Source organism: Nematolebias whitei, chromosome 17 (assembly GCF_014905685.2).
Source record: "Nematolebias whitei isolate Nwh7 chromosome 17, NemWhi1, whole genome shotgun sequence".
Taxonomy (NCBI): Eukaryota; Metazoa; Chordata; class Actinopteri; order Cyprinodontiformes; family Rivulidae; genus Nematolebias; species Nematolebias whitei.
In genome coordinates, this window is record NC_056514.1 from 21,361,960 (window position 1) to 21,374,796 (window position 12,837).

At 42.4% G+C, this 12,837-nt stretch overlaps 1 protein-coding gene across 2 annotated transcripts in view; it reads right to left on the reverse strand.

The window, feature by feature from the left end:
* The window catches only part of bahcc1b (BAH domain and coiled-coil containing 1b), an 83,577-nt gene that overhangs the window by 57,969 nt on the left and 12,771 nt on the right, over window positions 1–12,837 (reverse strand). For both annotated transcript variants that reach the window (XM_037691346.1, XM_037691347.1), the window contains exon 2: window positions 11,785–12,149. In XM_037691346.1, coding sequence (XP_037547274.1) covers window positions 11,785–11,956 — 172 coding nt within the window. In that variant the 5' untranslated portion in view covers window positions 11,957–12,149. The remainder of the gene's footprint in view (window positions 1–11,784; window positions 12,150–12,837) is intronic.

Genomic DNA, 12,837 nt, shown 5'->3' on the forward strand with positions numbered 1-12,837 from the left:
CTCTTTTCATTTTTGTCTTAAACCTTCAATTTAGTCCGCACACTATTATTCTTGCTTTATCGTGGGAAAGGTAAAATTGGCAAAACGAACCCTCAAAACTCACAAATTAGTGAATGCTTAAAATATTGTATTAATATCAATAAATTATAGAAAAATCTGTTCTTAGGTTTTTGGTACCACTTTGCCAAAAATGTATTTGTATAAATTGCTATAAATAATTTTAAAAAATGAGTTATGTGGCTGTAAACACTATTAAACAAGTACTAAACCATATGCACTCGATATAAGTGGTATAATTTGAATTATACGTTGCTCCCAAAAAAATCAGTTTACTTGTATTTTTCATAATTTAGGTTTTAGATATCAAACATCTGTCGGTGCATAATCACTAAGCTTTTACCTAAGTTTGTTAAGACAAATACATTTATTTGGTAAAAAAAAAAAAAAAAACATACAGCATAAATTGACATTAATCCTAATGAATTCCAGCATTTGGTCATACCATGTAGTGAGTTTGCTTCTCACTACAATTTAAAAACAATATTTGAAGAACACATATATTAAAGTAAGTTGTTGGGAAAATTAGGTGAAATCGTCCTAAAATTTTAATTTGTTAGAACTCGTCAGACGACGACGGCTCCTTTAGCTTTTGAGGACTTTCCTGAACTTTTTTCTTCGTAATAATGAAAATTAAATTTTCTATGAAACTATAATTAATAAACTTGATATAAACAGAATGAAAGGCAAAATAGGGAAATAACTCTGACTAAATTAATGCAAAAAATAAAACATTGTAGGGGCTAAAATGTATGGTTTACAAAAAAAAGCCTATTTTTTTCATACTCAATCCCACTCAGGTGACACGTTGCCAGACAACCTCATAGGAATTTTGACTTTTTTTTGCTACGCCAAACTTTTATCAAATGTTTCCTAATTGATCTGATGACGTATGCAACAAGATGTAACTCATTCACTTCCTTGTTGAATGTAACAGTGATGCAGAGTTACACAACAAAAACACAATCTTCACAACGCAACCGATACTGCAAATTGAGAAAATGTCTATCAAGTCAAACAAGTGGCAGCAAACATCCTGGTGAATCAGGAATTCAAACTTCCTTGTTGCAAAATACTTTTTCCTTTAACGATTGCTTTGAAAACTCCCAAGTGAAGCTTATTTAGATAGATTATGTTTAGTACTCACAGAAATATTATTACATCAATTATCCATATCTGATTTGGAGGGAAAAAGACAGAAATGATGAAACTGCTGAAACACAGGCAACACTGACGATGAAACAAACACTTTTACACAGACACGTGCACACGCACAGAAGTCAAAACACACATAAAAAAGAAGGGGCGAAGTGCACTTTCCACATGACAGCCGTCCCTATATTATGCATGCACACATGCACACCAAACCTAACAAAAACACACATCACAACTAGCCAAAAAGACAGTAGGTGGTTCTGAAAACGACAGGACAGGAAAACAGAGAGAGGAAGACGAGACACTTTACCAGCAATCAAAGATGCTGAGGAAGAGGAGGAGGAGGAGAGAAGGAGAGGTGGAGGGATGGAGGAGGGATGGTTTGCTTCTAATCAGCCGGGATCCAAAATTTAGACAGGCGCACACGGAGGCACAGGCGGTCCCAGTAGGATTAGGACCTCAGCATTGTATGTGTGTGTGTGTGTGTGTGCACGTGTCTCACGAGACTGATTAGCCATGAATGACTGATGACGGGTCTTTCTCTCTCTCTCTCTCTTTCCTTGTTTTCCTTCTCACAACTCTCAGCTTGGGTGAAAGCTTGAGAGAGGATTCTCTCTCATTCACACACACACACACACACACATACGCACGCACACAGCTCCATGTATATTCAACAAAGGTTCCTGAATATACTTAAAGCTTTCATGTGAGTCGCCGTGTAACGATCCATGCTGTTCCACACAGCTGCTTCTCTCTTTTACCTATCCCCCGCTTCGCTCAAACACAGATATGTACCTATTTTCTATTTAGAGCACATTCACTGTCTTTAAATGCTAAACCTGAGCTTGCTAAGGGGGTCCTGCAACATTCAGGAGGGCAGTCCTTTAACCTCACCTCCGGATGAACCTGCAGTCCCCCATATCCATCTAAAGCTCTGACAGCAGAACAAACTGGACATAGCCCGGCCTGAATGGAGTCCATTACAATGTGAATGAGCCAAACTGAGCTGAAATGAATCGAATGGAGAACCAAAACACAGCGGCCGGGAAACAAAAAGAGAGGGAGGCGGCTCCGACTGAGCGGAGGAGCGATGACTCAGGCTTAAATGTGACCCTGAGGTGGATGAGAGGCAGGCATGTCTCAGGTGTCGGTCCCCGCGGTGATAAGGGTTGTCTTGGTTGCACCGTCTGGGTTTGTGCTCTGGCTGGTGTAGATTCTCAGTCTCAGGACACGGCTAAGCCACATAAATAAATAAATAAATACTGCCCTTCTGTTCTGTAGTTAGACCAAAATATGGACATTTTAGTCCTCAATCCTTGAGGTGCACAGCTGAGTCTTTGTCTGGAGCTCTGGCTCTCCTATGTAAAGTCCAACAAGTAAAATTAACTAAACGGAGAAGGAGGTCTCAGATTTCAGCTTTTTATTACTTAGACATAGCTAACACATGAACAAGCTCCTAGATTTTTAGATGCTGACGGTGATGTTACACGTCCACGTAGCCACGGACACTTCAGTCTAAACAGCTACAGGCCCGTTTAGGATTTGAAGAATGTGAGAAAAGTGTCTTAGCTGACCCAAGCGATGACGTAGCACATATATGATCTGTTTCAGAAGCTCTAATGTATTTAAAAATGAGCAGCACAAACAGCCCTCTGCTATCCGCCGTTGTTACTGGTTACTGTTGATCAACTCCAGTGAGTCCAGAATAATAACTGCCTGCACATTGCCGCCACACCAAGACGGGCCTTTACTAAAACTTCCACTCTGTTACCTGGATTTAAGAAATACCAGTGGCTATTTTAGCCTCTTTTTGGGGGTGGGTGCTCAAGCACCCCCAAATTTCAGAGGAGATCGGGCTTTTCCAGTCATGGGCCCCAAACTCTGGAACAACCTGCCCCCCAACATCAGGCAGACCACCTCCCTTCCTCACTTCAAATCCCTGCATTTCACACAGTGTACATTGATTTAGTGTTTTTTTGTTTTTGTTCTGTGATCCTATGCTTTAAATGCTTTTTAATAATTCTTCAGTATTATTATTAGTGTATTGTATTTTTTCATATAAACTAATTTAAAGGTAACAGATCATTGTAATACTTGTTTTTTTTACATAATGACTTTAATTGCTGGTTGTCTGGCCCCTGAGCAGTTTAGTTGAATAGCCCTGCTGTAGAGGGTGTTACACTTTACAGGAATACAGTTTATTCCATTTCCAAAACCTAAACTGAGTCTTGAAAAATGTAAAAGATGGGTAAAGCCCTGGGGCCGACCTCATGAGCAGCTGAATACAACAGTGATAAACAGGAAGTACCGCATGTTCATCTATACAAAGGTAACTGGAGGCAGATCCTCCATTTATTGTCATTGCCTAATGGTTAAATTAAAGGTTAATGCTTAAAGCTAGTTGTGCTTTGTTTTCTGTGTTTTACACAGTATGTAGATATATGTTGTAACTTCTGGTTGCATAAGTTTAGTCTTTGTTTGTTATTATCAGTTAACACTAAACTGATTTTGTACAAAGTGTTCATTAGGTTGTGTAATGTAAAGCAGAGCGCTACATCTGTAGCATCTTAGCTGGCATGTGTGTCTTGCATGCCACTAAGTCTACTTCTTGTTGTGCTGAACTCTCTAAAATAATTACTGAATCAAGTGTTTACTTATGGAGGTAAATGCAGACGTTTAACAACCCATTAAAATACACCAGAATACAGGAAATGGCATCTACTTTATTCAAAATTTTCTGGGGGAGGACCCTCAGTCAGTGTGTCCCCTCCCCCACATTATAAATGCTTTTGATGCCAACGGCCACCATGTTGTTCAAACCAAGAGCCACTGTCAGCGTTGGGGGCTGAGCACCCCTAAAGGTCAGATTCTAGAATCGCCCCTGAGAAACACTGCTCCTATGGTGGAAACACAAAGAAATGTTATGATTTCACTTCAAATAGGCATTGTATTAAATTGTCCTGACTCCGTATGGGACTAAAGCATGCACCTCTCTTGAGAGCCAGGCAAACAAAGACCCTGACGCCTCTCCAGTAGGAGGGGAGTAAGATTAATCTGCATGTGACTTTAGCTCCAGAAACAGAGCAGCTTGGAGCTCTACACCCTCCAGTTTTGAACTGAGAAAGCTTCCCAGATGAGAAGCAAAGCCTCTTCAACTAACAGAAGTTCAGTCGGTTTTTTTTGTTTTTTTTTAATTGATTTATTTCATGGGGTTTGAGCCCTTCTTTTCCAGGATGTGTGAACCTGTGAATCTGCACACAAGCAATGTCCCCTCCAGGTGTTGTTGTGTAATTGTGGAAAAGCACTGATCAGAGATGACATCAGAGAATTGTGGGGAATCCCCAAAGTCCCAGCTGTCAGGCAAGCAGACTGCATGCATAATGGTCACCTCTAATGCTTTTATCTGTGCAAACTTAAAGACTACGTTCTCGGGGTCAAAGTTGCCTTGGAACTGAAGAATGTGATGATGCACATCTCAAGCCCTGGCTACAGTGCAGTGGACCAGCAGTGTCCGGCAACTGGGCCGAATTGATAAAAAGGTACGTGGGGTGTTCCTGATGTTTCCGTGCTGATTCGTGCTCTTTTGCCTCCAATGTAAAAGAACATGAGAAGATTGCGTGTAGGATGCATGCCACTGATTCACCATGTAGTGCACAGGTTTTTGGTGGCAGGATGAAGAATGATTTTACCATCTGCTTCTTTTATTTGACTTCGTTATCCGGGTTAGCCATTAGCCGTTAGCGATCAGTTATTATATGTTTCAAAAGTGAAAACGTTCTTGATAAGTTCTAAGTTCTCTTATTACCGCATCAATTTCTCAATGTTTGGCTTGGGAACAGAAAGGAAATGTAAGTTTTCTCCATTGTTTTGCTAGTTTTAGATATACGTCACTTTTAGACGACTCCAGGTATAGATGGCCAGGATGGTGATGGTATTTTTGGGATCTCTAGTGTTATTAAAATATTATCCTGCCACTTAGCCTCATAGTCTTTGTGTTCAGTAACAAACATACCTAAAGAGATAACGCAGGCGGTTTGAAAAAGACGTTCTGACACGACAGGAAAAAGCAGATTGAACGAATGGATGGATGGACATGCCTGTTCGGGGACTGATCAGGGTGCTCCTCTGTCCGTCTGTTCTCTACAACAAATCGAACAGATGTAAGTTCTCTTGTTTACATTTGTTCAGTCAAAGCCAACTTGGCCACGGAGTCGAATCCATCACATTTCTCTCTCAGAGTAATCGACTTTGAAAACAGCATGACCTGTGAACCTTGCTTATTGAGACGTGTCAGCATATCGGCCATCACTACAGCAAGTCCCGTAGCAACAACGCTTTTTAGATACCATTTTTCTGCTGTTTTATATTGGCGCAAACTCCAATACAGCATGGTATTGTGTACTCAAAGTCCTGTTTGCACAAAATATGAGTACTTGCTGACATCACATACTGTATGTAGGGAGCCATTTTTAGTAACCCTGACCCGCGCTGACCTCTCTGAGGAAGAAACCCATAAAAAATCCAGCAATCGCAGCATCTGCAAACACTTTACATGTAAGGTTTCATGCAATCCTTTTGAGTGATATTCATGGCAGTCAAACATTTAAACACCTAACAGTGAATTTGTAAATGAGCCCCCGCAGGCCCCCACTCCTCTATAAGAAGCTGTTTTAGCCTTGTGTTTTGCAGCCTGTTTAAAATGTCATTTTTCTCTCGTTGCTCTGACTTCAAAGGCGCCTTGCTGAGCTTCTCACTCCCTCTTGCCAAATCCTCCAAACGTTTCTGATTTAGTGAGCTGGCCACGGGCCGAGCAGCACCGGGGATGGACCCGTGAACAGTGGGCAGTGTGGTGAGGGAGGGGTAGGGTGGGAGATGCAAGAAAAGAGCAGGGAGAAACAAACAATGTGGAAGAAAAAGGGAGAGGAAGCAGACGGAAACTGAGCCCGAAATAGGAGAAGTGCTGAGAGAGGCAGGCCTGCTAACAACATGGAGCTCAGAGGGTGTACGGGGAGTCAGACTGAGACGGGGAGATGGATATGAGAGAGGTGTGGGGGATCGATTGAAAAGAGAAAAGAGAGCAGAGATGAGTAGGGAGGAACATGGGTGTAAGGAAGGAGGAGGAGGGCTGGAGCACCACTCGAAAAGCTGAGAGGAGCGAATGCTCTGCTGAGAGGGGAAGTGAAAGAGGACAGCAAAAGTGGGGGAAGAGGGGAGGAGCATGAAGAAGCATGGGTGGGGTTGGGGGGTTCTGGCCAGAGAGGGAAGGACGAACAGGAGGAAGAAGAGCGAGGACGAGAAAAAGACCAAATGGACACGGGAAGTCTGGCGCCTTTTCATTTCCATGCCAAGTCATCAGATGGTGGTGTGCATTCACACCCCCAGAGATGTTGCAACCAAACGCACCCTTCAATTCACTGCCTCCAACAATAAGCAGCTGTTCTCGACTTGGACGAGAGCTGGAGACGAGACAAAAGTCTTTCTGTCGCAGCCGCGCATGTGCTTCAGAGCACGCTTTTCTCCAAACTCCAACATCAAAGAGACTTCCACATATAACTTTTTTTTTTCATTTTATATATTTATATTTTATCTTTCCACTCATGTGCCCTTTCAGATCAAATCTTGGTCCCATCACTTGCTCTGAGGCCACTTTATCGGTCACGGTGAAACATTTTGGGAATATGTGCCTGAAATATCAAAGCGTACACAAGAATCTAATTTGTAATGGAAATTCAGTTCCTTCTTTAATGACTTAATGCCTTTAATGGGTCAACACGTTTCAAACAGTCAGACTCGTTTAACTGATTTTATTGGCCCTGCTGCCTTTTTTCCCTCTCATATTTAAATACGAGCACTAATTTGGGTGTCAAATTGGTTCATTTGGATGTAGACAAAGTGCGTGGAAAATGTTTTAATTATAAAAACAAAGTTTGTGCGCCTAACATTTGCTGCTGAATGACATCACTTTTTGTGTTGTTTAGTTAGATGTAGTAAATATAAACTCACTAAGCTGTCATGTTTGATTATCATTTATTATTATTATTTTATGGGTGATGATGTGGTTTTGCTTGCGTCTGTGATGTGAGCGAGCGTTTTCTTTAATTTGTCCATCCGTTCATGCGTTATTTTTACCTGCTTCTTCCTTTCTGGGTTGTGGATGCCACATCCAGCAGACGCTGTGCGAAAGGCGTGGGGGACACCCTGAACAGGTCCAAGTCCATCACTTGGACACATGGAGACAAGCAACCATTCACTCTCTCACTCACACCTAGGGACAATTTAGAGTTACCAATCAGCCTAACATGAATGTTTTGGACAGTAAATCGGAGAACCCAGAGAAAACCCACGCATGCACGGAGAGAACATGCAAACTCCACCCAGATAACACCCCAGCTGAGATTCGATCAACCAGCGTTCTCGTTGAGAGGCGACAAATTACCAGTTGTGCCACCTAGTTTGTAAAATAGCTGAAAATCTTAAAATAAAAAAATAAATTAAAAAAAACATGGTGTGCACATTTACAAATGATTAACTTTCAGGTTCAAACTTATTTAAGATGGCTGCCGAAGCTAATCGACCTTAGCCAGCACAGAAACAGCTACAATTTATTCAGTTTGACAAATATTGAGCCAAACTTGGTTAAATATTTATTTAAAGCTCCAGGATTAACTGTAGGTGTCAACTTGGTCTGTTAGCAAAATATCTCATGAGCAACTCAAAAGATTTGAACAAGACTGAAGTAATAGCTGAAAAGACATCCACAACTGATTAACTTTTTAAAGTTAGCCACTGCTGATAAAATTACTGGTAACTGTACTGAACTGCACTATGGTAGGGAAGTAGCTGTCATTCATAAGAAATACTTCAAAATGCTAGTAGATCACACAAGTGCCCAGAACACTGGACGAGCGTGTGCAATTGATAAGATTTGACCAACATGGCTGCAACTGTCTCAACATCGTGAAAGACTGGGGGTGATTTTGAATCAAGCAAAGCTAGGCCTTTAATTGAAATTACTGGGTAAATCTAATTTGTTTTACATAATTTACTGACAATAATAAGTTTATAGCTTTGTCGTTTACTCTTTTTTAAAATGCATTGTAGTGTTGTGCAATCTCGATCCAATTTGGGTCAGAATCGCCTCTTGCTTGTTTCTTCCTCTTTAATAAAACTGAATTGTCAGTTTACACTCCTCTCCCTGCAGCCTCGGCTCTGCTGGCTGCAGCCTCCGCCAGCTGTCTCCTCCAAGCGGGGGATCGTCTGGCACGCTGCACCCAAGATGCACCCCTCGTACCCCGGTTGGAGTTGGACTGAAGGCAAGAATGGGGGGTGGAATGGAGGGGTGAGATGGCTCTGACTGGGTCTTATCCACCCCTGACTCAGCTCCTCGTCTCGCTCTTACACACACGCACACACACACACACACAGCCAAGCGTCTCCTCTCTCTCTCTTTCTCTCATTCATACTCTTAGGAGGCAGAGACGCCAATGAGATGTGGGGAGGGAGGGGTGATGGCTATGGTGCTGTCAAGCAGTGGTAATCTGACTGGATTACCAACCAGGTGGAAAGATTCAGCCTACCCCCCACCCCACCCCCACTACTCTATCCCACCCCTCTTCCTCCTCCATCTCTGCTTCATCATTACTCATCATGTCATCGCTTTTCTTCTCCATCTTTATGGGACTTTGCTCGTCTTACAGCACAACGACGAGACGCGTCTGCGTTAACCGCGCACCTTTTCGCCTGTTCAGATTCCACAAACATGCACTCATATACTGAACACACACACGGCGTGCACGAGGTAGGAGGGGTGAAGGGGTGTGTCGGTGATGTTGCTGTGACAATCAAAGCTGAGGAGAGATTTCCCTGCAGGGCCATGATGGTGAAGGGACATGCAGCTTTACACATTGTTCAGCAAGAGGACAGTCAGAATTTAAATGCAGGAGCTTTGACTAACAAGAATGAAAGAAAAGAGGAGGAGAATCGAAGAGGGTGGGAGTGTATCTAGTCTAACAAAACATTATGGTTTATTACATTTTCAATGCACAAAACACGATGATGGAAGCCCTTCGGAGTCTGCGAGGGAGTGTGTGTGCAGCTGTGCGTGTGCGCGCCGCTTAATGTGAATGTAAACTCTTTCCGTCTGCAAGATTAGGTTACACACAAACACACACTCTCCCACATACACAACTGTGTAAACAAAAACCGTCTGCTGTCTGGGAAGTAACACACCTGTTCAATGACAAGCGCAGCCACGCCCTCCACGATACTGCACACCTGTGCTACTGCGGGCTAAACCTTACCCTAATCTCTCACACACACACACACACACACTTGCACAACTGATGGCCAGGGGCTAGCATCACAGAACGAGGGAAGAAAAAGGAAGGACAGAAAAGTGTTGAAAATGGGACGAAAGGGAGCAAGACAGACGGACGGACAAGCACAAAGGATGTCCCACTGCTCCTATCTAAATGCCTGGATATCATTGTGGGCTCTTATCAAACGTGTGTGTGTGTGTGGGGGGGGGGGGTCTTATGGTATGCGTCTGTCATTCCACCACTTTGTCAAGAGAAGCCATATTCAAGCAGACACCACGCTGATCTAAATAAGAGGCTTCAGTGTATTGATGGATTGCAGGTTTTCTGGGCTATGAAGAAACAAGAGAATGAGGGGGGGAGGGGGGGTTTCATTTTTATTATTTCTTTCTGTGAATTTCTGTAAGCGATCCACTCGGTCTGGTTGGTGACTGTAAAAAGCATCAAGCCATAAATCAGAGACCCTCCAGTTCCTCTACGGCCAGTTTTACATCGACCCCCTGCGCCGAGGCCTAGAGCCGGTGTACAGCTCTACGTATCTCTAAAGAGGGCGGGGAGGGGGGGCAAGGACAAAGGTACCCCCCACTCAACCTCCCAACACACACACACACCTCCCAACCCCCATTGCAAAAACAACAATCTTCTGTGCCCATCATGTCAGTCAAAACCCCATCAGGGACATGCATGGAGAGTCTGGATATCTGGAATCTCAATCCAGGGTCATCCACCTTCAGACCCACTGAGAGCCCCTCCTGAATATATTTTAATAACATTATCACCTTAAATTACAATGCACCCCCCCATACACACACATCCTTTAGCATGTCAGAATCATTTTTAAATTGGACTATAACGCACGTCACTGTGCAACAACACTCAAAGAAGGTGTTTCCAGCACGAATGAGCATTCGTGCCATAAACGTCCTTTTTAGTGAGACATTTTCAGGTAAATTTAAACAAAACAAACAGCTGGATATTTAATAAAAATGAATTATAAAAATAAAATAAATCAATCCCAGTTTATTGACTCTAAACCATTTACAATATGGAATGAGTTAAAGCTGTAATTATGTGAATTGTTGAATTAAAAACGCTGTTCAGAAACATTACCTTTCAAACGCTGCATTCATACACGTGCTAGAGTTCAGTGCTATAATTAAATTCATCAAAACATACAATTAAACTGTGATGTAATGTATTTATTTTATCCAGGTCCTGTCTTTGAAAGCAGTAAAGGCCTGAGCGAGACAGAGCGGACTTTTTTTTGTAAATATTTTTAAAAACCAGAGCAAATAAGACCAAAAAAAAAAAAAAACTTCAGTGTTTGTTTGTTTTTTAATTGTTGAAAAAAAGAAAATTAAGTAAACAGAAGAAAGCAGACACAAAGACTACTTTCAAAATGACAATAGGACAAATTATAAATATATTAATTATTTAATTTAAAAATATATATACATTTTATATATGTATATATATTTATATATATACAATGCAAATCGCACACACATACACACACATATATGTATATGTGTATATATATATATATATATATATATATATATATATATATATATATATATCACACACATACACACACACGCACACACACCTCCCCTGTTGAGACAGGATACCAAAGCTACTTGTTAAATCTAATGCATGCACTGTCAACCCATTCGCACCCCGTCACGTCCCCGCTCAATATAGAAACCGGATTTTCTGGTATTACCCGCACCTCTATTAGTCAGACCCCCCCACCACTTGAATAAAACAACCTCCAAACCTCAGTTCGGGACCTGAACAGAACCTCCATATATGTAAAAGGCGTCACTGCGCGAACTCCTCGTCATGTTCTGCTGTTTAATTGAAATTAATTATATCAGATGGCAACGATTTACTAATTGATGAACCTGTATGACAAGATTATAACGCTTCATAACTCTTATTAGATGAAGCCAAATAATTCTGGAGAATTTAGCCTTTGGATTTAAATTATAAAGGTGATAATAAGAACCACAGGTTACATTTCAAGTTAATAGAATTTTGCAAAAGTGGTCATATTATGTGTTTTAGGCTACAGTTTCATGTGAGACGTGTTTGAGTTGTATAAATACAGCAAACAGCTTCAAAGAAGATGTCACAAAGCTCCTACAGATGTGCGTTTCTTTGCACGAGAAGCTTTAAAGTTGGCAGAATTTAAATAAATCAACACAACAGCAATTCACTGAAAGGAGTTTGGTAAAATGCACGAGACACCGACCTGTGTGCGGGCCCATGGAGAGGTGGGACGAGTAGTATTTCCCCGGCTGGAAGTGCGCGGGGTGCTGCACGGAGCGGTGGCCGCCCGGCGCCATCCGAGACGCGGCGCTGTGCACCAGCGCGCTCCGCTCCGTCAGGAGCGGGTGCGGGGGAGCGAAATCACGGCTCTCCATCCCGATGAGCTCGAGCCAATAAATCCCAAATCCAAAGGAAGAAGAGAGGTGAACAAATCCGTAGGCGCCGGAGATTCTTCACGCACCGACAAAACAAAAAGTAAAAAAAAAAACATATAATCCCTTTTCACGAACTTGGCGCTCGCCTCGCTCTGAGCGCAGCTCCGGCTGGAAACGGAGTCCCCGTCATGTCCTGCAGGAAGACAAGGAGCAGGCTGAGGGACGTTTACTGCTCAAGTTCACACACAAACAGCAAAACAACGACATTCTGTTAAAATCCAACACAAAACGCGGCTGAAAAAGAACTAAACATTTACATGTAAACCTGATGATTTGTGCCAGGAAGGTGCAGCCAGTTCTCTGCGCATGAAATCTAGCTCGTTGCCCCAACTGTGGACCTCCCTCTACACACACACGCACACACACTATTCTTTCTCCTCATATGACCATACACGATGCAAATCGTGCACACTGGAGCTTTCTTTATCAGCACAAAGAATGGAGAGAGAAAAGGGGGGGGGGGGGGGGGATTTGGCTCAGGTACAAACAATTGATTCAGATCCAGCACGGTGGTTCACGGCGGGTCAGAAAGCGTCTTTAAATGAAGCATGGTCCAGTCCAGGCTCAACAACAAGCTGGACCTCGGTGGGGTCATGCGCTAAAATGTTGGCCAGCTTTTGATTATTTTTTTTTTCCTTCCAATCCTGCACGAGAGCTGAAGTTGCAGACTCAAAGAATTGTTTTGATCAGTGCTTTTTATTCACTTTAGATCAACCTGATTAATGGATTTTCGAAGCGCAGCGTTAGATCTGGGCGCGTTGGGGGTGTTTTATTTAAATCAAATTAAAGCTGTTTTGTTTTCCTTCAGCGTCAAACATCAT